Raw genomic sequence first — 27,748 nt, forward strand, 5'->3', positions numbered from 1 at the left:
TCTATCCATACAATGAAATATTATTTGGCCTTTAAAAGGAATAAAATTCTGATGCCTGCCACAACATGGATGAATCTTGAAAATATTATGCTAAGTGAAATAAACCATGATTCCACTTTCATGAGGTATCTAGAGTAGGCAAATTCATAGACATGAAGTAGAATATTGGTTATCAGGGGCTGTGCGGAGGTATGGTGGGGACTTCGTGTTCAAGGAGTACAGGAATTCCAGTTTGGGATGATGAAATCGTCCTGTGATTAAGAGCAGTGATGGTGATGCAACAATGTAAGTGGACTTAATGCCACTGAACTATATCCCTGAAAGTGGTTAAAATAGTAAATTTTATGTTATGTGTATCTTCCCACAATCAAATTATTTAAAAATAAGGCAAGAATAAAGGACATTTCTTCTTGCAGTTTTCTAGTTGGGATTTGGTTGCCAGGAAAGGAGAGTCCTACAGGGGTATAAGAAAAAGGGAGGGGCCACTTCAGTGCCACACCTGGCTCTTCCCACGGTAAGCCTTGTGGAACCAGGCAGGCTTCACAGCTTACTACAGTCTAGGGCTGGCATGAGGCAGAAAGAAAGATGATCCACATGTTGGTCTAGTGTCCCTATCTCATGTCTTTGATGGCCAAGTCCAACTTTCCTTGAAGAGATACCTTCTTTTCTCAAGATGTGGGACTTCCAGGAACCCAGGAGCTATGTGGGGCAACAGATGCCCATTGCCCATCTCCAGAAATGCTGATGTGAAGGTGAGACATGGCCTTTAAGAATTATTCTGTTGACCCCCTCCCCACAGTTAACAGGCATGAAAATTAGATACCGTTCCCCATCTAGGCCCACCTGTTTGTCAGGCCAACGGTAACAAGGGTCCTCATCATAAATGATAGATATTGTCCTCTCCATCCCCCTCGCCAAGGTCCAGCCCAAGATTTCCATGTCCCAGGGTGTTACGACGAAGGATCTCCCAGCCCCGGTGACTACTACTGTGAGATGTGGTCCGGGACAGGGAGGGGGTCAGGGGGGACAGAGAGGCTCTGGCTAGGGTCCCACTTTCAGTCGCAGAAACAGAGGGCTGTTTCTCAGAAAGCTGCTCTTGTCCATCCTCCTTGTCTGAGCCCTTGAAAGCTTCCACGTAGCGAAGCACTCGCAAAGGATTTTGATCATGGTGGTTCTCGACTCTGAGGAGGGCAAAGGGGAATGGACTCAGTTGAGGTGAAGAGAAAAGGAGAGGACAGGGGAAGGAAGGGACCAGAGTCCCAGGATCAAATGAAGGGAAGTGCAGTAGAATGGAGGGTAAAGTGGGATAGAGACCAAAAAGGTAAGCAGTCAGGATTTGGAGAGTAGTGGGGCCTGCGTGTGTGTGTGTGTGTGTGTGTGTGTGTGTGTGTGTGTGTGTGTGTAATAGTGAACATGAAAGAGAAAATGGAGAGAGAGGGGAGAGCCATGGTCAGGAGCTGAAGGTAGAGTATGGAGAAGGTTAGCTTCAAGGCAAGAATATACTAGAAATGGGGGTCAGGTAGGAACAAGACTAGAAAAAGTTGGGTAGCCCATGCCCACATCTGAGCATGGACACATACATAGCCTCACACACATAACTGCCCTGATGTACTCGCAGCCTGGCATCAGCTATTAGTGGTCTTGTCACCCTCCTCATCAGCTCCACCCACCTCCCTTAAACAGGCTAATGCAGTCTCACTTTATAGAGTGATGATGTCTCCTTTGGATCCAACTGGGGATCTCAGGAATGAAAAGATGTGTGATAAATGTGGAACTGGTCATCCCACTCCCATGGCCTCACACTTGTTGGCAGTTTACCCATATACACTGTCACTCACCGCAGGAACCAGCGGTCCCCCAGCCCATACTGGTACCCGCAGATCCCAGAGCGAGGCCACAGGAAGCGAGGCAGCTTCCTCTCCAGCATCACCGTGGTAGCCACCACCTGGGAGGAGTGAAAGGTAGAGGAAACTCAGCAAGAGTCATGAGGTTTCAGGGGACACTGGAGGCCACCGACATAGGGACCAAGAAGTACCTGTCAGATGGGGATACTAGGGATTGGGGAAGATGACAGTCTTTTAGCCATGCCCTAGCCTGTGCCAGCCATCATGCTATCTGCTTTACTCATCATTCATTGTAAAAGGAGGGAGAGAATATTTTATGAGTGTTTTCAATAAAACCATGACCCCTACATTACTATTCACATTCATAGAAAATGAGTCACTCCAAACTAATTTCATTTGCCTTTTCATAGGAAAGCCATAGACTAGCTATCTTGATTTAAATGAAATGATTAAATAGAATTTCTATGATGGTGGAGATGAAATGATGCCACTGGTGTTTAGGGAATTTGCAGCAAATTAAATACCCATATCCTACAAAGGAAAAGAGTGGGTTAATGACTGTAAACTTGGCAGGGAAAATTCTAGTGGCACATCACATGTTCTGTCCTTTGACCAGCCCTCATTAATTACTTAGATGAAACATAGAAGACAAGCTTATCAAATATGCCTGTGACACAAAACTGGGAGGGATATGTAATATGTGAGGTGACAGAAGCAATATAAAAATGATTTCACCAGACTGGAATGCTGGTCAAAAACCAATAATGTGAAATTTAAGAGAACCAAATGTAAGGTCCTACACATTTATGTTTAAGACCAAAGTATCTGTGTAAGTACAGGAGAATGGCAAAGGAGCTTCACTAATTAAGTTGCATAATAAAGATGCAGGGGTTCTAGTTGATCATGACCTTGATAAGGGCAAATTGTATATTTGCTAAAAGACCTGGCTCAATTTCAGATGCCACTTATACTATAGTGTCCAAAGCAAAGAAAGATATGACCCTCTTTATACTGCATTCCTCCAATCCTATTAGGACCACTCTAGTTTTGCAAGGACCATGATCTTGGTTAGTTGAAGGCACTAGCAATCCTTAAAGTAGCCCAATTCCCCATGTCATGTTCTTCCACTCGATTTCTTACTTGCACCAAGTTCCCTCCAATCTCAGGACTTTCAATCATTTGTTCCCTTTTCCTATACAGCTCTTCTCCTTCTTTATCTTGAAAACGACATTTATGTGTCCTATTGTGCCGTAAGTCAGCCCTCCCACCTTGTTCTGTTAACAGAACCCCTTTCTCTTAGAGCATTGCCCCTTCACCACTCTGTCCATCAGTTAGAGTAGACTGGACTGCACACGGGCCTGGCTAATTAGTCCATTCTTCCTTAAACTCCACCACCACCATCACCACTCTCCAGTCCTTGGCCTTAACCTCAAATTCAGGGATGCACTTATGGCTCAAACCTGTTGCAGTGAGATGGAACTTAGACTGGGTTCTCAGGGGAAAGATGCTCTTTGAGGGGTTACATGTTGCACAGCATCAGGAAGCACACAGAATACAACAGGAAGGGGCCATTGGAATTGTGCAATGCAGTACATCTGCTCATTCCTCTGAGAATTTGGAGCTTCTAGAAGACATCTCACCAACATGATGGGAGAGACTGACTTAGGAGAGTCTGGATAGGAGAGCAGAAAAGAGAAACTAATGTCATGCGGGAAATGGAGATACAGGCTCTGGCCAGATAGGCCTAGAGCTAGTTTAGTTCTTTAAACTTTCCAGTTATGAGGACCGACACATCCTCCTCCCAATGCCTTTTTTATTTAAGTCTATTTGAGTTTGGTTTTCTGTCCCTGTAGCCAAGAGTCCTGACTGATATAACCCCTAACCTTCATCCCTTTCTCTCATTCTTCTTAACTGACTAATTCTTACCCAAGTTTAGGGGCTCATCTTAAATGCTACTCCATCAGGAAAGCATTTCCTTACTTTCCCATCAGACTGCTCTGTTGCATCCTGTTCTTAGCATCCTCTACTTCTCTGTGACACCTTTACTACTGTAATTGTACAGGCTTCTGGGAAGTCCATTGTTTAACGGCAGTCTTCCCAACCAGACCGTAGGCTCCATGAAGACACAGATGGCATCTGTTGTGTTCATGCTGGTGTCCCCATCTCCTAGACGTTTCCCAACACATAACAGGCTCTAAGTAATTATTATTAAGTGAATGGAAAGTCTGAGGGGATAAATGATGGCTGTATTCAAATGTCTGAATGGTGTTCATACAGAAGGGTGTGTCCTGTGTTATATGAGAAGAAAAGGCTGGGGCCACAGAATGGAACTGTAGAAAGATAGGTTTCAGCTGAATGCAACATGGACATGTCTAGTTACAAAAACTTTTGAAATAGGACAAAGCTCTCCTCCTCCTAATCACTATCAGAATCCATATGATAATAAGGTCCTAATCAGCATTAAAGAAGATATTAAATTACCCTTTGACCAATGAATAATTAATCTCTGGGTAGGAGCTCAACTAGAGGACCACTAAAGGTACTTCCAACTCTAAAATTGTATTATCCTCAATGATATAAAGAAAAAAATCAGAGAGAAGCAAATAGAAGATAATGTCCAAATTAAAAACTAGAATATATAGGGACACCTGGCTGGCTCAGTCAGTAAAGCATGAGACACAACTCTTAATCTCAGGGTTGTGAGTTCAAGCCCCATGTTGGGTGTAGAGATTACTTAAAAATAAAAAATCTTTAAAAGATAATTAAATTAAAAAAATAAAAACTAGAATATATAAGAATAAGACAATTTCTAGTTCTCACTGGACCCAAGGTTGACTATTAGATCTACTTTTCCCCTGTGATCAATATGTCAGCTCTTGGGTATTGAACCTACCCCTATCATACCATTTTACCCTCCTTTTGTCTCCTCCTCTATCCAAATATATACCTTTGTCGAGGTGACAACCCCACTGGATTATTCTGTGACTCTCCTAAGAGAGTCCATAACATATTCTGCTTTGATTTTTCTCTCCGTACTCTTCCCCTTAGTAAGACTAACACTAATAAACTCACCTGGGCCCTCCAGAGCTCGTCCCGCTCATGGGCCACCCGCCAGTGTGTGTCACCCATCATGGCGATGAATAGGTTGAGCATAAGCAGTGTGGCGATGATGGTGAAGGCAAAGTAGACAATGCCAAACATGAAGGGCAAGTTCACTTCGTAGTTGGCAGGCCCATCAATGACGGTGAGGAAAAGCTCAAAGGTGCTGAACAGTGCCATGGGATAGTCATAGAATTGCCCCAGATTGGCTGGGTCCTCTGTCTGGAAAATGACATAGAACGCTGCTCCGCCCAGGAAGTGGGCATGGAGATGGGGAAACAGGGAGTTATCACAATAAGTATGGGCCTAGTCATATCTCCACATACTTACACATTTGCAGACACACAGATATGCCCATAAATGTAAATATGTGACTGTATGCATGTAAGTCATATTCTACATGTGGACCTGGCTAACCCTGAGATGTCAAATGACCAAGTTCATCACTCTGGACAGTGGTAATATGTAGCCATTTAGCAAAATGTGTATATAAATTATGTGTGTGTATTATAAATATATATATTTGTGTGTGTATATATATATATATACATGTCTAGTTACAAAAACTTTTGAAATAGGTATATATATATATACACACACACATATAAGATGTGAAAAGCAGTTAGGTGACTTGTTACACACACACAAAATAAGTCACCTAACTGCTTTTCACATCTTAGAAAATAGAATATTTAAAAGATAACTTGTTACAAGAATGCATGGAATCTCCAACAATTTCAAAGAACTAACATATGAAATGACTAAAAGAAAGGCACCTTTAAAAAAAAAAAATCTCAGTGACCTCTAGATAACCATCCACCACTCTGAGATTCCCTGGGTGAGCTTGGACCCTCATGGAGAAAGTTTCCCTGTTCAGTGTATAGCCTGCTGGATAATACTACGCATCCTGGAACTTTAGTACAGCATTAGAACCTTTAAAAGACTCCTGTCCGTATGGGGAACTGAAATATAAACAAAGTGATCTCAAGAATGGAAACAGGGTCTATGACAAAGCATCAAAAAGCAAGTGCAACAACCAAGAAGAGATGGCTTCAGAGATTCTGGGTATAGGACATCTACAGAAAGCTCCTCTGTCATCATGACCTCATTTTGTAATCGGCAAGTCATGATATACATATACTATCTGCAACATATGCATACTATATAACTATACACACATGTTGTGAGCAGTAATTTATGATGTGTGCAGATGGGGTAGAGAGTGCAGAGAAAGAAAATATAAGGAATACTCCAAATAGGCAGACTACCACAGTTTTACCCATTCATAGCTCAGATCTTGGGGCATTTTTTTAGTCTAGTGTGGTGGGAATCCCTGTTAAATGGGAATTCGTAGGACAAGAATAGTGTCCTTTGTACTAAAAGCCATGGTCTTTTAGAGTTGGTGGGGGAGGACTTCAAATACTGCCTAGGACATCCCCTTGTCTTACGGATGTTTAGTTGCAGACATTAAAGACTGGATTTGAGTTGCCAATCTTACTGCTCTTCCATCCTCTTAGCACCTTTCCCTAAGAACTTCCTCCTACTCGTTCACTGCCCTCACCCTCCCTCTGGCTCTGGCTGTTATTTTCTGACTATGCTCCTCTCTCTACCCTGATGCTCCCCCTCTTCCCCCACCAGTGGCTTGGGCTGAGACTGAGTCCCTGCTCCCTCTTTCCTCAATCTCTCTTTACAGCTCTTTTTCTTCTGTTTTCCTCTCTCATTCTCAAACTCTCTAAAATCTTTTTTGGTACCTCCTCTTTGAATTCTTTCTTTTTCTCCCAACTGCAATCACACATAGGAAAAAAAAAAGTATGTTTCTGTGTTATTGAATTCTCTCAGTTTCTTCTTCTGATGTGTAAACATGGAAGAGTTAAATATTGCACTGTCTCTGTTTGCCCACATAGTTTTCTGAGATCCGCAACTGGCCAGTCTTTCCTATTTCATGGCCCTCTCTCTCCAAAGCCTTTCTTCTATCTCTTCTTTAAAGATCTTGCAGAGCAGTTAGTCAACATGAATATTATTGGCCCATAAATTCAGAGCACATGGTCTCCCTTCTAAGCCAACCTGAGTGACCCTGATCCTATGGATATGAGTGTGCTTTTTCTACTGGGGTGTGGAGCTTCAGTTTCTACTGGGGTGTGGAGCAAAACAGAATACAAATGAGAACTGAGCAAGAGCGAGCCAACTTTCTGAAGAACTGGACCCTATGACCTAGTAGAAGAGGGGACAGTGCTCTTACCTGAGGCAAATCCCAGAATAACCACAGCCATTAGCCAGCAGAAACGCATGAGGTCTCCAAAAATCATCTACAGGAAAGGGAAGGGGAAGGAGGGTGAAGTGACCTCTCTGCAGCCATCCTGCTAGATTGGAGGCCCCCTAGCTCCACTAGATTCACTCAGAGCAGTGTTTTCCTGTGTGCTCTGACTTCCTCACTCTGTCTGGAAAGGTGCTATGGCTGAAGCCAGAGGAAGCTTTGGGGAAAGCACTGACCTTCTGGATCATGATGCTGAAGGGACCAAGCATCTGGAATCCTCGAGCGAAGTACATAACACTGCACCAGCCCAGCACCAGGGCAATGGACATGGGCACCATCTCCCCGTTCATGTTGGAGAGCCGCATCACCAGGGTCACCAGCACCATGCAGGCGTAGATGATGCTTGCGGGGGTGGTGGGCAGAGAACAAGGAGTGAGAGAGGAAATACTCTTGGTCCCCTCTAGCATGGTGAAAACTTGGGTAGTACCCCCTCAGGCTTAGTCCTTACACCCAAAACACACATATGAGCCCACTGGAGAGAAATCCCCGGAGTTGAGAGTCAACTGAGGTCTAGGTCCCAGAGAGTAAATGGGAGACCTAGAACAATTCTGGCAAAGACTGAAAGGAAGGGACACTCACATGATGACATGGAATGGTCCCCCGAGGATAGTCTGTCCAAAATATCGAGAAGCACCAACCCTAAGGATGTCTGGGATCTAGGAAGAGGCCAGTAAAACAAAAAGACAATGTAGACTGCAGTTCAGTCTGGGACCCCAGGTGGATGGCCTTGGCTTGGACCCTGATGGTACCTCACCTCTAGGAGCAGGATGATCACAGCCCCTGTGACGGTCACCAACTCCCCCACCAGACGGATTTTATCCTGCTGAGTCACGTAGGCCTCCTGTGGGGGTAAGTTCAGGGTAAGTACTTTTTGATGGATTAAGAGTCAAATCGTTTTCGGGCAAGTGGTCTAAAGCAAGTGAAGTCCATCTCAGATAAAGAAAAGCTCCCATTACCACCATCAGACCTCCCACCCCCCACCATTGTATTTGTTATTGTGGCTAACTCTGTGATCAGGGCATTAGTCTATGTATCCAAGGCTTAATATACATTGTACATGCTAATAATGTGAGCCACCCCCAGTGGATCACTATAATATATATGGTGAGCAGTAATTTATGATGTGTGTACCAAGGGGCTGAGATCACATTTCAGAGCATCGAGTTAAGAAGGCTAAACCAACAGGAAGAGGTATTAGTGGTTTGGGATGGTTTCAACTATGCTGAAAGTCCAGTTTTTCCAATTTCATTGTGGTCCTTGGAAGATAGACTAGACTACAAACATATCACAGAATTCGATTCCAGAATGGACCCAGAACCAACTAGTTTTAGCAACACCTTCAATAAGCCACTAAATCTCTCTGAGTCTGAGGTTTCTCATCTGTAAAATGGAGACTATAATGCTTTACCTTTCAGTGTTATTGTGGAGATCATATTAGATGATGTATCTGGATATAGTTTAGAAACCAGAAAGCACTATAGATATATTCATTATAGTTTTATTATGATTTGGCAACATAGAAAAGTTCAGAAAAAAGGGTTAGAGACACTGAATTGATTTTAGTTTTGGTAGGGCCCAAAACTTAACTTTAGTTAAGGAAGATCCCTGCCTTATCCTGAGCAGTGGGTATAGAAGATATAGCCCTAAGGTCAAGATAAAAGAAGACCATCCTCCTTATGTGCACGTGATTTCACAGTGAAAGTCTTATACATTACACATGTGTAGTGATAGAATTCTACAACAATGATCCTTAACTTCTTTGGGGTTATGAGTCCATTGGAGAGTATCATTAAGACTGTGGACCCTCTTACCGGAAAACTGTGTTCATATATATGTAATCCCCACATGAAGTTGTACAAATAATTTCAACACATTCAAGTACACTTTAGACTTTGAGGAACTCTCTAATCTAAGGTCACCTCTCTGAGTGGTACACCCAAGAAAGGAGTTGAGAGCCCCTGGCACCAATGGGAAAGTTGATGATCTAAGCTAGGAAGGATGTGATCCCTCATTAGGCATAAGGAATGCTAATCATCTCTGCTCTGCTGATAAACTGGAACCTCTAAGCATCCCTCAGCAGGGTACTTTCAGAATGTGCTCACTGGTCCAGTGAGAGGCATAGCTTTGAAGTAGGAAGAGATGCTATGTGGTAGGAGGTGATCAATGATATAAACAAGGTACCTACAAGGAGCCCAGTGGTTGCTCAGAAAGTGACAGCTCAGAAGAAGCCAAAGATATAGCCTTCATGGAAGAGTAGGACCAGACTTACCAACAGAGGGTGGAAATGTTTCAGGGAAATCCTATGGGACCAGGAGAGATCAGAAAAAGAGCTGGTGTCTATGTTCCTGGTAAACAATGTGATCTAACAACCTGTGGCTAGACTTCAGTGACTTTGTTGCTGTTGTTTGTTGTTTAAAGAATTGATATTCTCTTGACAAACTGGTCAATTTTATTTTATCATCTAATGGACAATTTCCCTTTTGCCTTGTTTCCAAGGAGGCTCAGAGGTTGTTTGTATGTTTTGTTTTGTTTTGTTTTTGTTTTTGTTTTTGTGCTCTAACTGAATCCCCCCACCTTGGTCCTGAAATTCAATTCATGGACCTTGTTCTTTTTCTTTATTTTAATGTTCTGATAGCATCTCTCTTTATTTGTAAAACATTCCAACTCCTTTTGAGAATCAGGTAGTGAGCAGTAGGATAAATAATAAGTATATTAACTATAGAAACAAAATAACATTAAATATAGAAATAAAATAACTGCATCTGTGCCAAATATGTATCTGTACAAAAATTCTGAATTCTTTTTTACAAGTTTGTATCTTGGTTAAATTATGTCTGGAAAACTGCCACCAACCTTTCTTTCTTGACTCAACTAAGTAAAGGAACTGAACAAGTTGGCCTTGAGCATTGTGGGGGATCACAGCGCCCCTAGAGGACGGTGGGAGAGTGGCATCGGCTATTCCCTCAGGAGATGAAAAGGTGAAACCCCAACTGATGGAGAAGGTTTTCACCACAATCTTCTTATGGGGCTTCCCCTCACCACCACCCCTCTGCTTGTTTAACAGATTCCTTTACAAGTAGGAGTTCTGGGGTGCCTGAGTGGTTCAGATGGTTAAGAGACGGACTCTTGGTTTCAGCTCAGGTCATGATCTGAGGGTGGGGAGATCAAGCCCCGTTACGGGGGTTCTGTGCTCAGCAGGGAGTCTGCTTGAGATTCTCTTTCCCTCTCCCTCTGTCCCCGCCCCAACCCTGAGTTCTCTTTCTCTCCCTCAAATAAAACAAAAACAAAAACAAACCAAGTAGGAGTTCTGCACAAGTTCCCCAGTGAGTAACAGGTGTCCCAAGCTTTGTCACAGCTCCACCTGGGATCTGACTGCCCTAAAGTAGCTGCCTCCACAACTCTGTCCCCAAAAGTCCTCTCCCCTAAACCAAGCCGCACAGTGCCGCAGTCTCCTGAGGGCTCTCTTCCTCGCTGCTGTCCAAGATCACCACACAAGACCCTCATGTAAGGGGTTTTATTTGTCTTTAATTGCTCTCTCTAGAAAGTAAAAGATAATATATATGTGTGAAAGTTGCAATAAAAATAATGGCAACTCATACAACTCAATAGCAAAAAATAACAAACAATCTAATTAAAAACTGGTCGGAGTAACTGAATAAATATTTTTCCAAAGAAGACCTATAATGGAGCATGACATCACCAATCACCAGGGAAATGCTAAACCAAAATGATATATCACCTCACACCTGACAGAATGAATATCATCAAAAAAACAGGGGATAACAATATTGGTGACGATGTGGAGAAAGCGAACTCTTATGTACTGTAGGAATGCAAACTGGTGCAGCCACTATGGAAAACAGTATGGAGGTTCCTCACAAAATTAAAAATACAACCGCCATATGATCCAGCAATCCTACTTCTGGGCATATACCCAGAAGAAATAAAAACAGGATCTTGAAGAGATATCTGCACTCCCATATTCATTGTAGCACTATTCATAATAGCCAAGATATGGAAACAACCTAAGTGTCCATCATTGGATGAGTGGATAAAGAAAATATGGTATATATATATACACACATACACACACACACATATATATATACACACACAATAAAATATTATTCAGCCACAGAAAAGAAGGAAATGCTGCCATTTGGGACAACATGGATGGACCTTAAGGGCATTATGTTAAGTAAAATAAGCCCAACAGAGAAAGAAAAATACTGCACACGGTGTCACTTATATGTCGAATCTAAAAAAAAAAAAAAAAAAAAGTCAAAATCCTAGAAACAGAGAATAGAAAAGTGGTCGCCAGGGATTGTGGAGTGGAAGAAATAGGGAGAAGTTGGTAAAAAGGTATAAATTTTTAAAGCTATAAGATGAATAAGACCTAAGAACCTAACGTACAACATGACTATAGTTGGTTATTACACTGTATTATATAACTGAAATTTGCTAAGAGAGGGGTGCCTGGATGGCTCAGTCAGTTAAGTGTCCGACTTTTGGTTTTGGCTCAGGTCATGATCTCAAGGTCATGAGATCAAACCCCGCATGGGGCTCTGCCTTTACTGGGGAGTCTGTGTGAGATTCTCTCTCTCCCTCTGCCCCTCCTGCTTGTGCTCTCCATCTCTCTCTAAAATAAATAAATAAATCTTAAAAAAAAAAAAAAAAGAAATTTGCTAAGAGAGTAGAATTTAATTGCTCTCACCAAAAACTAACAAAGAAGATAAATATGTGAGGTGATGAGTGTGTTAATGAACTAAACAGTAGGAACCCTTTCACACTGTATACATACTCCAAATCACTGCAATGTACACCCTAAGTATCTTGCAATTTTCTTTGTCAATTATACCTCAATAAAATGAAAAAGTAATGGAACTATTGGGCTTTTAAAACACTTTGTTTTTCTTTTGGTTTTAAGGGGAATTCTAATGTTTCACACCGATGTATATAAGGTTGGCTCTCATTTTGGGATAACTCTTTTCAAAGTTGAGATGTTCGTGTTTTAAAAATGGACAGGAGCATTGAATTTTGATGAATGATTTATCAATGTCTATTGAACTGATAACAAGAATTCCCCCTTCATTAACCACCTCTGTGAATTAAACCCTAAACTCAAGCTGGGAATGAGTTTCCTTTGAATTTTTGAGAATTTTATTCCCTGGAGATTGTATTCAAGATTTTCTGTATTGAGAGGCTGAACCACAGGTTTTGGGATTTGTGGTCTTTATGAAAGGGTTTTGGGATCAAGGTTGTGTTTGGCAAAGTAAAGTAGAAGACACTCATTCTCGAGGTCCTGTTCATTCAGTCTCCCAGTTCTCTCTCAAATGCTACCCTTTCCCTCAATTCACAGCACTACTCCCTTAATGCAAACCCATGGCATCTGTCATCCGGTTTACCATGAAGCCATTGCCCTCATTTGCCCCACTCCCCACCATGCTTCTAGACTGGTCTTTCTAAAATGCAAATGTCATCACATGGCTTCTCTGCTCACTACCATTTCTGGTTTCCTGAAGTCTTCAGAATAGAAGTGAAAGGGAGAGGGGTGCCAGTCAGTTAAGCATCGATTCTTGGTTTCAGCTCAGGTCATGATCTCAGGGTCGTGAACTCAAGCCCTATGTGGGGCTCTGTGCTCAGTAGGGAGTCTTCTGGAGATTTTCTCTCTCACTCTGCCCCTCCCCTCACTTGCATGCTCTCTCTCTCTCAAATAAATAACTAAATAACTAAATAAATAAAATCTTTAAAAAAAGGAAATTAAGGGAAGATGGGAATGGGGGTGCTCTCTAGGTCTTTATCATAGCAGAAAGTCCATCGATAATGTCTAAATTTAATCAATGAATAAAGATGGAAGCATATTATTCAGCAGTGTGGAGATAACAACAGGAATGAAAAGCTGAAAGAGGTAAAACTAGTTGCCTCCATGGAATAAGACGTGTGTCAGGAGGGGCCGGCCCCTACGCTGCTGCTCTTCATTATACCTGCCCTCTGATTTTTTAAATCACGTGCCTGTATTCTTTTAATTAGAAGGGCCACTGGGAGATGAGAATTAAAAAAAATAAGACCTGGACTACCACACGTGATGTACAGAACCCTTGCTGGTCTGGCTCCTCCTCCATGTCCCCATGTTCTGTGTGAGGCTCCAGCCACATTGGACTATTGGGGTCCTTGGGTGTTAAGCCAGGCCTTTGCGTGGACTGTGCCCTTTTCTTAAAATGCCCTCCTCCATCATAGTTCCTGGCTCACCTTAAGGCTTAAGAGTCAGGTAATGGCCTTCCTCCTGGGGCTCCTCTCCTGCCCCTCCACCCCAGCTCAGGGGTTCTCCCATAGGCACCTGGCACCACTCTGCTTACAGACCTCAGCCAGCACACTGTGATTGTCGGGGTACTCCGTGCCTCACCCGTAATATCAGAGCTCCCTGAGAGCAGGGGCATCTCACCCCTTTTTATCCACAATGCACAGTGCACAGTGTAGCGGAGGCTCCATTGGTTTGAAAGAAGGAAGGAGGGAAAGGAGGGCGTAAGCAGGCAGGGGCAAGCTGAACATGATCTGAGAGTTGCAGAAGGGAGATAAAGAGGGAATCGGGAAGCGGGACTGGGGAAACCCATCTGGAGGCGAATGGGGAAAAGGTCACAAAGAACTGGGCTTTTCCAGGATTTTGAGATTTGTAGCTCAAGGTCACCTAAGAGGGCCTGGCTAATAATGCACTGAGAAAATCCTCTACCTGGCTCCTCTAAAAATAAATGTCTTTCATTAATGACTGGAATTCTTTACATCATCATAAGCCTTGGAATTTCAGGAGTTGTCAACAGCCAAATCCCCTGAGGAGGCTGATCATTCATACTTCATGGAGGTGAGCCTAATGACCTTGCTCTCATTTACCAGCTGGCTGAGCTCATAGCCTTGGAGGAAATGCCCAGAAGGGGTGGGCATAGCAGGGTCAGAGTCACCTGCACCACTGCAGAGATGGGCAGGGAGTGTGGGCAACCCAGAGGAAGTGGGAAGACAGCAGAAACAGTGCTCACATTTCAGTCCTAGACCTTCTTTTCCTCCCCAAGACCCCAGCTGGCAAAGGAATGAAGTTCTCAGAGTCCTGTTGGCTCGTAATGAGGGGTTACTCTGATCCTCCAGAGTGTGCAGGGGTTCCTAACCAGGGCTGCCCCTCACACTCGGCGTCCCTTGTCCTGACAGCGAGAGATGAGGTATAGCTGGACAAAGTTGAGCTTGTGGCAGGCCCTGGGGGGCCCTCAAAGTCCAGAGACATGAGTTTCTCAGGCAATTGGGCCACTAAGAAAGATGACTGGGATCCAGCACATCACTCTGGAGAGAGAAATGACCTAGCCTGGTAGGGAAAGGTGAAGTTTGGAAGTGAAGCAGACCAAATCCCTGATCCCAGGGCTGCCCTTTCCAGCTGAGTGTCTTTGCCAAAGTACTTAACCCCTCCTGGCCTCAGATGGATAGTCTTTAAAATGGTGATATTTTTTCCTTAATAATTAGGGTATCTATGTGGATTAAATGCTGTAAGGCTTTGTCATCCAAAAAGTGGTCCACAGAATCACAACATCAGCATCCCCCCGCAGCTAGTTAGAAATCTCGGGTCCCACTGGAGCTTTATTGTCAGAATCTGCATTTTAACCAGCTCCCCCAAGCACTGATAAATGCCTGTAAAGTACAAAAAGCAAGCACTCAGCGCATGTTATTTTTACCTACCAGCCTCCCTACTTCTGTTCATCTCTTTTCCTCTTTAATTTGCTATGCTTGTCCCACAATAAAGTGCTTAGGATCCCTGAACAGCATTGTGTAGAGCTGGATGTCAATTGGGTTTTCAAATAGCTGCGGTGCTTTGGGTCATTCAGAGCTTGTGAGGAATAATGACGTGTAGACAAATCAATCCCACTGACCACGACAGGTGGAAGACAATTTTTTTTTTTTTTTTTTTTGCACAAAGCAAATATTTAATAAATGATTCCTGAATTATTCAATTTGTTTTCTGCTTTCTTAGTTATTCTTAGGACAGTGTTCTTTCTATTCCTTTTTAAAATTTTAATTCCACTATAGTTAAAATCCAGTGTTAAGTTAGTTTCAGGAGTACAATATAGTGATTCAACAATCCCATACATCACCTGGGGCTCATCGAGATAAGTAAGTGTACTCTTTATCCCTTTCACCTATTTTACCCACCCCCTCCGATAACTATCTGTTTGTTTTCCATCGTTAACAGTGGGGGTTTTTTTGTTTGTCTCTTTTCTTTCCTTTGTTTGTTTTGTTTCTTAAATTCCACATGTGAGTGAAGTCCTATGGTATTTGTCTTTCTCTGACTGACTTCTTTCACTTAGCATTATACTCTCTAGCTCTATCCATGTCCTTGCAAATGGCAAGATTTCATTCTTTTAAATGAATGGAAACCTATGAGTCATTCGTGCCACAGTCTGCTCCCTCCCCCCCTGCATCTAATCCATTGTGCTGTAGTGATGCCAACCCCCCGACCCCCAGCCCATCTCTAGGCTAACCCACCATTATTTCTTGCTGCTGAACCATAACAGCCTCTTAACTGGTCTCCCCACATCCACTCTGGTGTCCTCAAATCTGTTCTCCACCTTACAAATTTTTTTTTCTAAATCAAATGTCTTGTTAAGTCCCTCCCCTATTTAAAATCCTTCTGAGCTTCCCATTACCTTTCGCATAGAAAGTAAAATCTTCAAGATGGCCTGCAAGGCCCTTCAGGATTTGAGCAGGGTCTGCCTGGACAACCTCATCTGGCAGCTCCCGCCCAGCCCAGCTCCTGTGCTCTAGCTCTTCTTTCGGTTCTCAGATGTTGGCCAAGTTCTTCCTGTGGCAGGGTTTTTTTGGGTGCATGCTTACTGCCTAGGACTAACTCCCCCCTTTAGCTGGTATATTCCTTGGGGAAGCCGCCTCTGGCTTTTCAGCATGCCTAGGCCCCTATTACAAGCTCTCATAGCATCCTGTCCTTTTTCTTGTCATACGAAACCATAATGTGATTTGTAACGATCACAGGTTGTGATGAAATATCTATTCATTTACCTAAGGTAAACCAGTCTGTAGACTCCAAAAGGGCAGAGATCACGTGTGTTTTGCTCAGACCGTGTTGAATTCCTAATGCCTACAACAATGTCCAGGCTCTATAGGCTCTCTATGATTATTTGCTTAATGAACAAATTAGTGAAATGTTTTTGGGAAAAGGGCAGGAGAGAGATCGAGGAAATCTTCAGGAGACAAAGAGGAATTTCAACGAGAGAGCATTGCCCTCTTGCTGAACAGTACATCAGGAATCTAAAGGATCAGAGGGATTGACTTAAGACTGGAAAGTTGTAGATGAATAGGTATCAGAAACAAAAGCCAGTAGTTCTCAGCCCTGGCTGAATATTAGGATCACTCAAAGAGTTCTTAAAAAGACCCTTGACAGGGGGCCTCAGCCTCAGACATTCTGATTTATTAGAAACTAGTATGGTTACCAGTTTCCCATCTTGGTTAAAAGCCACCAATCTAGTAAGAGGTAGGATCTGTGCAAGGTCAAACAACTATTTGGTTTCAGAGTTAGGACTAAAACCCAAGCCACCCGACCCCTACACTTGGCGCTTTCCGCTCACCTGGAAACCCAAGAGAACTAGCATTACAGTGCATATCGTTCTGCCTAAACCAAGTAGACACTGAATGGAGATAGGAAATCAACTCAATTAATAGAGTTCTTAGGAAACTCTGGAAAAGCACAACTTTTATGGCTGAACAATGAGGCACCTTAGAGTGTAGTAACCCCCTAAGATATCTCTAAAACTGGACAGACACACTCACTCCATCCTCATTTCTGTCTGCATTTCTGTCATTTGCGCCGCTGCAATGAACAGACGAGTTTTTCCTCTCGTTTCAACTGTCCTGAGAAGGTGATGCTGGGCTGCTCTCATGGAACCCGGTAACTTCTCTGGATCCCATGATATCCACAGAGGAAGTCCTTCAGTGACTGAGAGCCCTGTGCATCCAAATTTATTAGTATAATTGGATAGTAAAGCACTCATTTGTCTAAGATAAAGCTCCATGGGCTAACCAACATGTCAACAATTATATTAATCAAGTCAAGACACTACTGGTGCATTTTCATTTTTCTAAGACTCTCAAGTAATAAAAAGTAGGGAAAAAAAGGGAGAATTTCCTATTATTTAACAAGCCTGGTACATTGTGAAAGCGGGATCTTTCAGATCATGGTGATAAGTTCAGGAGCCCCTGATATTATCCAGATGGGCTTACCACTGAGTAAGAGGACATAGATATTCCAGAAACTCAGGACAAGGCTCAAGGAGGAACGCCAAACGGTAGGGAGCTTCCACTGGTGGTCCTCGCTACCTGAACCCCTTCCAAAAGCATTCTTAATCTCTGAGCCCCTCTCTCCCACCAGGAAAAGAACATTTGAAAGTTAAGAGTCTCCTATTTGGCCTAAAGTATCTATTATCTGGGTGGAAGACAAAAGGGTAAAGATGGTAAGGGTGGGGGAGGAAAGAAGAGGAAAAAAAGAAAGAAGGAAGGGGAGGTGCTCCCAGCTATAATTATGCTCCACCTAGTCCTGCAGCAAGGGGGAGGGGATCTTCTAAACAGAGACTATCTGGATCAAAGGAACAGGTTAGTCCTGTGCCAAAGAGAAAGGGGGCACGTAGAGAAGAGACTCCGAGTAATCAATTGTTCAGCATCACCCAACTCTTAGGCCAGAATGCTATCTACATTCTAAATCCAGAAAATCCCAGGTAAGCTTAAGACAAAGGAGGACTGGGAAAACAACACATCTGAGAAATAGGGCCTGGAAGGTTGGAAAAGCCCAGCTGCCCTCAACTCATTCATGTGTATGAGTCTTCCCCCTTTCTAGTCCCTCGCCCACCCCACTGGGCCATCTCCTCAATGTCCTTACTTCCCCCTCTGTGGGTTCCATACTGGGGCCAACCTTCATGCCCAGTTTGAGACGCATGGGACACAACCTCCCCCCAGCACACTGGTGCCCACCCAAGGCAGCCCCACCACACTCAGGATCATCCTCCCCAGACAGCAAATCCGACTCCGTCAGAGACTGGCTCTGGATCCATGAGCACACTATATATACTGAGAGGCAGTTACAGAAGCAAGAGAGATGGAGTGTCTTGACCTACTCTGGGGTTCAGTGAGGCTCTACTCTGTTGCTTCTCTGTGCCTTCCACTAACTTGACTCAGGGTTTTTGCTCCTTGACTGGGCAAGCGGCTTATGTCCTCTTTCTGACCCAAACGATCCCTCTTCCTAGCCTAGGCTGCATCATACCTGTGGCTGGCCCAGCCTGGGTGGAACATAAGTCTCCAGTCACCTAGCTCTTACTTGCTTGGAAAAATTCTTCTTCCTCTGTCTTTTGCTGTCTGCCCATGTACATGCACTCAATTTTGGCTATCTCAGGTCACTGGGACAACAAGTTTGGTTACCCATGAACGGTAAACCAACCCAATGCAGCCATACTTGACCACGTACGCTCGGGAGCACTCACTAGAGTCTACTCATTTGTCACCCACAAAGGAGAGTTTGCTCCCTTCAACAGCAGACTCTCAGAGCTCCTCTACACCTCTACTGAGCCATCCTCACCACCCTGGGTCTCTGAAGGACATACAGAATGGCAAGCCCACAGGCGTCAAAGGAACCTCAAAAATTATTTACTTCCACCCGCTACTTAATCCAGGCATCCTTCTTCAGCAGATCCGACAGGTGGTCAGACAGCAGACACATTATTGCCAACGCCCTCATATTGACAGAGGAGAATACAGGCCAGGAGGGATGTCTGTGTTGCTCTCACAGACCAGAAATGGACTCAGAAATGGACTTAGAGCACAATTTTCCTCCCTTTAGAACAATAGGCTTTGCAAATTACAAGGAAGTTGACAAATGTATGGTGTTCATAATACCAAGCGTTCTTTCAGGGTTAGTGAGAAAAACCACAGCAGCTCCTTGGACAAGTGCACTTTTGCTCATTAGGTCGCCTTTTTTAGTCTCCTATCTCATGCCTGATTTGTGTCTGGGTGATCAGGAGCCTGCAGCTGCTGGAGCTCAGTGCGTAGTGCCTTTCCCGACTTCCCCCTCTGCTCTCCGAGCACCCGCTCCCCCTGCTACCACTCCCTTCCATCCCCTTCCAAGAAGCGTCACCTGCAGTAATTTCTGTTGGAAGACGGTGTTATCCCGGGGGTCTGTGCGGTTGCCCATGCGGAACTTGAGGGGGCGGTAGATGCAGCACGTGGTGAAGCAGATCATATAGAGCGTGTACAAGGCGCCCAGAATGTAGAAGTACCGCTGCCCGTATTTCTTCCACTTGAAGCTCACCAGCTGCTTCACTGGGGTCTGCTCCAGGATCTGGCGAGCCTGGCATGGAAGGAGAGCATAGATGGGGGTGACCAGTGTAGTGAGGCGTGCGGGATTTCCCACCGGGTCCCAGAAGGCAGGGCACTAACAGCGCCATCGTCTTCCATTCGGTTAGCTAGCCATTTCATTTTCAGACAACTAGTAAATTTCCACTCTACGCTGAGCCTCGTGTGAGTGCTGCAGGGGAACTGTCGTAGAAGTAAAACAAGGCACTCGAGCACCAGTGAAGTTTTGAGGGATGAGCTGTAGTTAGTAGAGTGAAGAGAGGGAGCTAGAGAAGATCTTCCCATGAAGTAGCGGCAGTTGCCAAGGCAGGGAGGTGGGAAAGGTCATCTGCAAACGCAAGCTAGGTGTGTCTGGGGACATGAGAGGACCTGTGGGGAGTGGCGGGCAGGAGTCATAAGGGGGTAATATAGATGAGAGGCAGACCAGGGCACATTCTGAATGCCACAGCCAGGAGTTTGAATGATCTTTCCGAATGCAGTGGGGAGCATTGGGGGGTTCAAGCAAGGAAGCAGTCACATTTGCTCTGCAAGTGTCGTGGATGGGAGAGGAGCAATACAGGCACAGGGGGTTGGATGTGGCCATAATCTAAGCCCCCAGGGTGGGCTGGGGCTCTGATGTAAGTACATGGTGATGTAAGTACATTGTTTAAGCACAAACAAGAGAGGGGGATGGAGGGGATGAGGCACCTGAGAAAGTAAGAAAAGTCGAATTCAAAGCATAGCTGCAGGAATTAACCATTAGCAAAAAGAATATCTTTTCCAATGAACCCAGAGGGAAGGAGAGGCAGTGGGCAGTTTCTGAGATGTTTGGCAGGTCAGGGCAGGAAGTGGAAGCAGCTCCATCCAGAGAGCCTCTGTTTTTACCATAATGTGGGAGTCTGGACTTCTGATGGAGCTAAGGGGGAGAGCTGGGAGGGATGTAAGCGGGGCTCGAAATTTTGAGGGAAGGGAAAAGTAGTTAATCAAGGCAAGAATAAAACCTGTTGGAGAACACTGAGAGCTCACTGAAACTGGGGACCCAGGATTTGTGCTGGCACAATTCATGCAGAGGGATTGAGGTTCTTTTTTTTAGATTGATTGATTGATTGATTTGACAGAGTGAGAGAGAGAGAGAGCATAAGTAGGGGGAGTGGCAGGCAGAGGGAGAGGTAGAAACAGACTCCTCGCTGAGCAGGGAGCCCGGGGCGGGGCTCGATCCCAGGACCCTGGGATCATGACCTGAGCCGAAGGCAGATGCTTAACGACTGAGCCACCCAGGCACCCCAGAGGGCCTGGGGTTCTAATTTCTAAGAAATCCTGCTTGAAGTTTATTTGTTTCCAGGAATATTCTCTGAGCAAAATCATACAAACTGGCCTTTCAAGTTTTCTTCTGTCTGTCACTACTAACAATTGTCTGAGCTTTACGGTCCTAGAAGCGTTCCTAGGATTGTCGTGTCGCAGATAAACAATGGAAATTATATCTTGTCACTATTTTGGAGGTTCCTGAGGGCTCGAAGCATTATCTCCTCTCTACTAGAGTCTTCAACAAATTTCCCTTTCCTGCCTGTAACTCAGTTCAGTACTATCTGAATGGTGTGAGTTGTTTCCCCCTCTCTGGAAAGCTCTCTTTTTCTTCTTTCTGGTGATTTCAAACTCCCCCTTGAAGACTCAGCTCAAGCCCTTCCTCTGTGACATCTTCTCTGGCCCATACAGTACAAGTTGCTTGACCTCCATTTTGTTGCCACTGTGCATAATCCAGACCTCTCTGATGGCATATGTTGTACCCATTGCAATTACTAAGGACAGTGACCAGAATTTGAGGAAGCAGACTGACAGGAACTGTGATTTATTTCTGTAGTCTCAGTTCCTCATACAGCAGATGGGACTCAAAAGGTGCTCAATGTGGAGTGAATGAATGAATGATAGGAAGCGACTTCCATTTGGAGAGGTCTTCAGCTAAAACATTAGTATGACAAAGGTAAGCAGAGGGGCTGTAGATGGGCAGAGGGAAAATGCCGTCAGACTGGACTTTTCTCCCAAGCGCCACATGGTTCTGTTCTCATCCCCAACTATTAAAAGGCAGGGAAGTGTCTGGACCCAGGATCTAAGGAAAGGGACAGGCTTTGCTCAGCTACTTGACAGCCCCTGGTCCGCTGTGGCATCCGTACCTCTCGCTTCTTGGAGGAAACCACGAGCTCAAGAAAGGACACATCCTCCCCCCAGGAGTCGATCTCCGTGAGGTCGTACAGAGTGGACGTCAGCGGTCCGTACGTCCACTGGATGTGCTTCCGCTTCTGCATCAGGTGCTGGAACATCTGGGAGGACACAGCGGGGAGTCGGAGGGTCAGTGGGAGGAGCGGCCGCGGGAACCACGCCACCCAAGAGGGCCGCTGCCCGCTCCTCGGCACTAACGGGCAGTCAGCGATCCCCACGCCTCTGGTGCGGGAACCTCCTTCTGTTTCTGCTTCTCCTTCTTTCCCACAGACCCTCTAAAGATCGGAGAGAAGAGGACAGGCCAAGGGAACAGCACTTCGGGTCACCAGAGCAGAGCTCCGGGAGCGCCGTTCTCCAAGCCCCCGGGCAGGGAGGCTGCACGGTTAGCGGCGGTTAGCGGCGGAGGGCGCGGTAAGGGACGCGGCCCTGGGGGCGCTCGGGAAGAAGGGTCTTTAGGAGGACGCCGTAGGGCCGGGGCAGCGTCCCTCACCACAGTGTTGCCCTCCACTCCGGCCAGCTTGAAGGGGGTGAGACCCTGGTGATTGGGCACGAGGTCCAGGGACTGCAGGTGGTCCCCGCGCCCGTCGTAGGAGAGCAGCAGGTTGTACATCTGGCAGGCAAAGGTCTTGTTGGGCTGGAGGATGAGGATGTGCAGCACGGTGTTTCCTGCGGGCGGGACGCGGTGTCGCGTGGCCGTCGCACCCAAGGCCCTGCCGCTGCCCTGCCCACCCGGGGCCCTGCCCTCACGGCCCCCGGCATCCAGCTCCCCTCCCGACCCAGCTCTTACCCAGGGAGTCCTGGGCGCGGATGTCAGCTCCGTGCTCAATGAGCAGCCTCACGATCTCCTCACTGCCCACGCAGGCAGCAAAAGACAAAGGGTGCTCCCCTGTGGACACCGAGGGCGCCGTGGCGTGAGTGCCCGATGGGACGGGCAGTGTCCCTGAGCAACCGCCTCCTTGCCCCCCACGTCTCAGCTCTGGGCTTGGTGACACTTGTCAGCAGAATCAGAGGCAGGGAGGGAGCAAGCGCCGTGGGGAGAACCGGCTCTGGCCTTAAGCCCTGTAAGGCCTGACCCCTTCCAGCTTTCCCAGGGCCGGAGCCCGCCTCAGCCCCCCTGCCTTTGCTCTTGCCCGCCTCCCCGCGCCCCCTCCTGCCAGCCCTGGCCCTGCTCCCACCGAAGTAGATGAGGTTGCGGGGGCTGCGGCGGAAAGCTGTGCCCGTAGCTCTTGCAGAGACGCTGGCGCCGTGGGCAAGCAGGGCTCGCACCAGGTTCACGTTCTGGTTCACGATGGCTATGTGCAGTGCAGTCTGACCTGGCCCAGAGACAGCTCTCAGTCACGGGGTGTGGCCCAGTTCTCCCAGGGACACAGCATCCCACCGGCAGACAGGAGGTCCCTGACAGGTCCTGGCATAGATTTCTGCCCTTGGCCCAGCATGGTGGCCTGGGACTGAGGGCGATTAGTCCCATAGGCTGTCCACCTCACTGTCCCCAACTCTTGACTATTGTGGGTAAGGGGTATATGTGATCATTCTAACGTTGCTGTGAGAGAAACAGAGTTTTGTCCTTCAGGGAACATGAGAGGAGTTGAAAGGAAATAAGGAAGGGCTAAAGAAAGTCCCGGATGCTAAAGGCCAAGACCAGGACCTCTACATTCCTTCCAACTCAAGGGCAACCTTCCTGAACCTTCTGTCACCCCTTCCCAGCACCCCCATCAGAGGCCCAGGTTAAGAGGTGACATCAGCCCTCCCATACCTGTCTCCGCCTTGAATTACTGCGCAGACTCCTCACCTACAAATGGCTCACACGAGGCAGGCTCCTTGGCCAGCTCCGGGGCCGCCTCCAGCAGCACCAGGGCCACTTCAAGGCTGTCGTAGAGTGCCGCGATATGCAGCGCCGTCTCCCCCAAGGCTCCTGGAGCGGGGTAAGACAGGGGCGTCAAGCACTGCCCGGAGCCCCTCGGGGAAGGGGCTCCAGCTGCAAGTACTGTCCACCAGCCCTGCAGAACTCCTCAGCGCCGCAGGCCCTTCCGGCCCTCCTCCCGTCACACTCCAGCTGCGTCCCACCTCTCTGCCGGAAGTCACAGTTTCGGTCCAGCAGAAGCTTCTTCAGGACACACAGGTCATTTTCCTTGGCTGCCTGGAGCAGCGGAGACTCTTGGATCCTGGGAGAAGATGAACATGAGTCAGGGGGAGGCAGAATCACAGAGAGGCCAAGGGCAGAGAGAGGATCAGAGACGTTCTCTACGTGGAACAGACACGAGTCACACAAGGTGCGCAGTAACACTCTGGAAAGAGTTGTTTGTTGGAATCTAGCTGAGGGTCAGACTGGGTTGAGAGCCGGGCTCAGGGGTCCCCCTGTGGCTGCATCATCACCAGCTCTTCCCAGTTGGGGGCGGGGGAGGCGGAGGGTGCTCAAGGCTCAGGTGGGTGGGAGACTCTGTGGGGGGCAGAAGGCCTGGGCTGCTGAGCCAGTGGCCCTGGCGACCCTGACAGGAGGCCATCAGGCCTGGCCTGGCTGAATCCATCTTAGCTGAGTAAATGTTTTCACCCCTGCTCCCAGGCCTGCTGAACCAGCTCTCCTTGGGCAAGGGGAACTTTGAGACACCAGAGGGGCAGAGAGGCAAAAATGGGCCAGTTGTTGGGACTTGGGAGATTTACAAGCTGCCAAAATTCCAGATACCCCTCCGGGCTGTTTAGATACATACCCCTGTTGTCGGGGGGAGGGAGAGTTCTGGTGTGGGGTACAGATGATCTAGTCCTTCTGTGTTTTACCTTGTTCCTGCCTGAGGAGGAGCATAGCCTCGGGCTTCTCTGGGAGTGGGAGAAACCCTGTGGAGACATCCAACCTGAGGCACCTCTTGTCAATTAATCTTTGTTTCTCCTCGCTGAGCCAAACAAGAGATAAAGCTGAAGCCCATCCTGCTGGGCAAACACGTGGGGGCTCCCAAGGTGAACACAAGGCAGGTGAGGGTCATGAGGGAGAGATGAAAGGCAGACAAACAGACTGACCAGTGCTTCCCATGATGTCCGCAAGCCCCCAGATTCTCTCTTCCCATTGTCCTGTGAGCCAGGGGGAAGAACTTTTTTATTTAAAGAAGCTTTTTATCTTAAAGGTGGAGCTCGAGTCTGTCTGTTAGAAAAGTACTCTCAGGAGGGACCAGCAGAGTAGGGGCCAGCCCCCTCCCCATCTCACCTAGTGGGAGTCCGCCCAGCTCAGGGCAACCAGGGCTAGGGTTCCAGAGTTTCCTCCTCTTCCAAGGGTACTGCACACAGCCCTAGCAGCCAGGCCTCTAGCCCACCGCTGTCTGCAGAGGGGAGGTCCAGAACCCAGCTCTCTCTCTAAGATGGCCCTACTCTCACCCAGAAGTTTGGAGGGAGGTGGGGAGGCCAAAGGTTCCCTCACAGGGCCTGGGGTGGGGGTTGGTGAGCAAGCAGGGAGCTTTTCCCAAATGAGGGCTTAGAGTGTACCCAGGGCCAGCTGCACAATTTGTGAGGCCCAGTGCAAAATGAAAATGCAGGACTCCTTGTTCAAAAATGAAGCATTTCAAGTTGACAACAGCAGCTCATTAAACCAAGGGATCTTGTGCCACTGTAGAGGCCACCCGCACATGAAGCCAGCCCTGGCTGGCCCCCAGACCTGTTAATGTCTGCTCACCCAATCCCTAGGCAGCTCTCTGATGGGCGACCAGTTCCCCAAATGCTCGGAGGCAGAGGCCCACCTGCAGGATGGGTCCCTGCCCTGGCCATTCCTCCATAAAATGATCTGTCCCCAGGTGTACCAGCCCCACCTGACCTGAAGGCGTCCCAGGGGCAGGCACAGGCCTCATTCAATCTCTGTGTCCTCAGGATAAGGACTGGATACAGTAGACTCTCAATAAAAGGTAGATAAACTGAGTTTCCCTTATCAGCTGGTCAGCTCCAGATGTAATACAAAGCAGAACTCTCCTCCCCTTTTGCACACAGTCAACTTTCATTCATACTCGTGGGAATTCCTCACTCTTTCTCAAGGCAACAAGTCTTCAAAACCCTGCAGGATCTCATGCCTTCCCCCAGTAACTTGTTCCCCCTCAGCCTGCACCTGCCTCTCTCCGCGGTCAGGCTTCCTCAGTCCGGTCCCTTTCTGTCCCCCGCACCCCTCCGCCACCAGGCGGGCAGTTGAGAGCTGTGGTGTGATTTTGTCCCTGGCTTTGAATCTGCATTGAGTCTCCTCCTGCCCTGCCCATGAAAAGAGGCAGCTGGGGTTTGTAACGAGTGGGCTGGGTACAGCCCGGTGCCTGGCATTGAATGTCAGGTTGCTCCAAGGGGGAGATACACCCGCATGGATCGGAGGGCTTGGAGGTCAGTGAGGGGTGGGATGCGCGTGACTTGGGGCAGCCTACCTCTTCTGTTGCAGCATGTGGGCCTCGTCCACGTGCTGATCCCAGTCCTGCTCTCTGACCAGCCAGGAGGCCAGCAGTTTCTGGAGTTGGACCCAGGGTCCCTCTGCCTTAGGTGGAGGAGCCCCCATATCTTCTCCTTTCGGGCACTGGCAGGTTAGGGAATGTGGTAAAAGGAGCCAGTCTGGGACTCCTCAACTGAGGAGGAGGCGGAGTCTGTTTGGGGTTGGGACTGAGAGTCTATCTCCTGTGTGACTTGTGTATGCAGCGTGCGGTTTGTGGGTGGGGTGTGTGTGAGTGTCTGTGCGGGCGCGCACGCGCGTGCATGCCTGCATGCACTGAGGGGACTGGGGGCCCTGCCAAGAGAAAGCAGCTTTACCTGGAGGAGGAGGAGCTCTTTCTAGAGAGCCCCTGGGGCACAGAACCTGCCCTAGAGCTGGGAGGGGAGAAGGGAGGGATCTTCGTTCCTGGCAGTGGGCTGGGGCCCCAAGTGAGACAGGGGAAGGTGAGGGAGGGTGAGACAGTGGAAAATAGAGGGGAAGCAAGGATGGAGACCAGAAGGTGGGCCCCACAAGCAAGGTGAGCACTTACTGGGACACAGGACAGTAAGAAAGTGAAGCCCTCCAGCTCAGCAATCAGGCAGGTCCTGGTTTGAATTCTGGCTCTTGGCCCTTACAGATCAGTTAGGTGAGCTTTCTGCGCCTCAGTCTTCCAATCTGTAGAATCAGGCCAATAATTGTACTGTCTCATGGAAGTGTCCCTTAAAGCATGATCATAAGAGCTCAGGGACTGTTGGTTCTCCTTCCACAGATAGGCTCCAAGCCCCAAGGGGCTGCTTCTCCGTGTTGTGGTTATCTCTGTCCTCAACCCTACAGCCAGCCTCCTGGAGGCTTCCGGGCCGCCCTCCTCTGTCTTCCTTCCCAGCTTCGTGGATCCCCAGTCAGAGGAGACCCCAGAGGTGGAACCATAGGAGCTGAGCCAAGGTGGTGGATGGAGAAATCTTGGGACTTTCTCCAGGAATGAGTAGGAGGGAAGATTGAGGACAGAAAACCTCCTGTTGTTTTCTGATAGGATGGGTTCCATTTCTCTTTGGATTGTAAATGCATTTATTGAATTGGAGTCATTCAGGAGGCCAGGGAGGTACATGGGAATAGGTTGGGGGCTCTCTTTATATTCTAATGAGGAGACAGAGCACAGAGGGGGAGGGTGATGGCCCATGGCTAGTAGCAAAACTAGAACTGGCATTAAAGTTGGAAATTTAGCTCCAAATCATCTGCCACAACCTGTTGTTTCTTGAGAACCTTCTGCCTGCACAGATGTAAGAGACTTGGGGGGACATGGGCTGGGACCCTTCCCCTTGGGGGTCTTCAAGAGCAGGGGACCCCCCCTTCTTTTAGTGTAAGATTGAAGGATGGACAAAACGACCTTTAGAGGAGAATTGAAAGGAGACAAATAAGGAAAGGAAGAGATGCCAGAGACAGGAGGAAGCATGCTCTCACCCAGGGAGTGGGGAGGTGCCAGCCGGGAAGGGGGAGGCGGTC

The 27,748-nt window shown here is 47.3% G+C and overlaps 1 protein-coding gene across 1 annotated transcript; it reads right to left on the reverse strand.

Moving 5' to 3' along the window:
- Positions 1-365: 365 nt before the first annotated feature.
- Positions 366-26,338, reverse strand: TRPV5 (transient receptor potential cation channel subfamily V member 5). The gene is made up of 15 exons (XM_036095867.2): positions 26,211-26,338; positions 23,896-23,993; positions 23,621-23,743; positions 23,007-23,144; positions 22,619-22,717; positions 22,322-22,497; positions 21,786-21,932; positions 19,421-19,633; positions 8,012-8,098; positions 7,837-7,913; positions 7,434-7,599; positions 7,183-7,249; positions 4,917-5,185; positions 1,839-1,945; positions 366-1,181 (listed from the first exon to the last, which is right to left on the reverse strand). The coding sequence occupies exons 1-15, from the start codon at positions 26,336-26,338 to the stop codon at positions 878-880; spliced, it is 2,199 nt and encodes a 732-aa protein (XP_035951760.1). The 3' UTR covers positions 366-877.
- Between the last annotated feature and the right edge of the window lie 1,410 nt (positions 26,339-27,748).

Source organism: Halichoerus grypus, chromosome 12, assembly GCF_964656455.1.
Source record: "Halichoerus grypus chromosome 12, mHalGry1.hap1.1, whole genome shotgun sequence".
NCBI lineage: Eukaryota > Metazoa > Chordata > Mammalia > Carnivora > Phocidae > Halichoerus > Halichoerus grypus.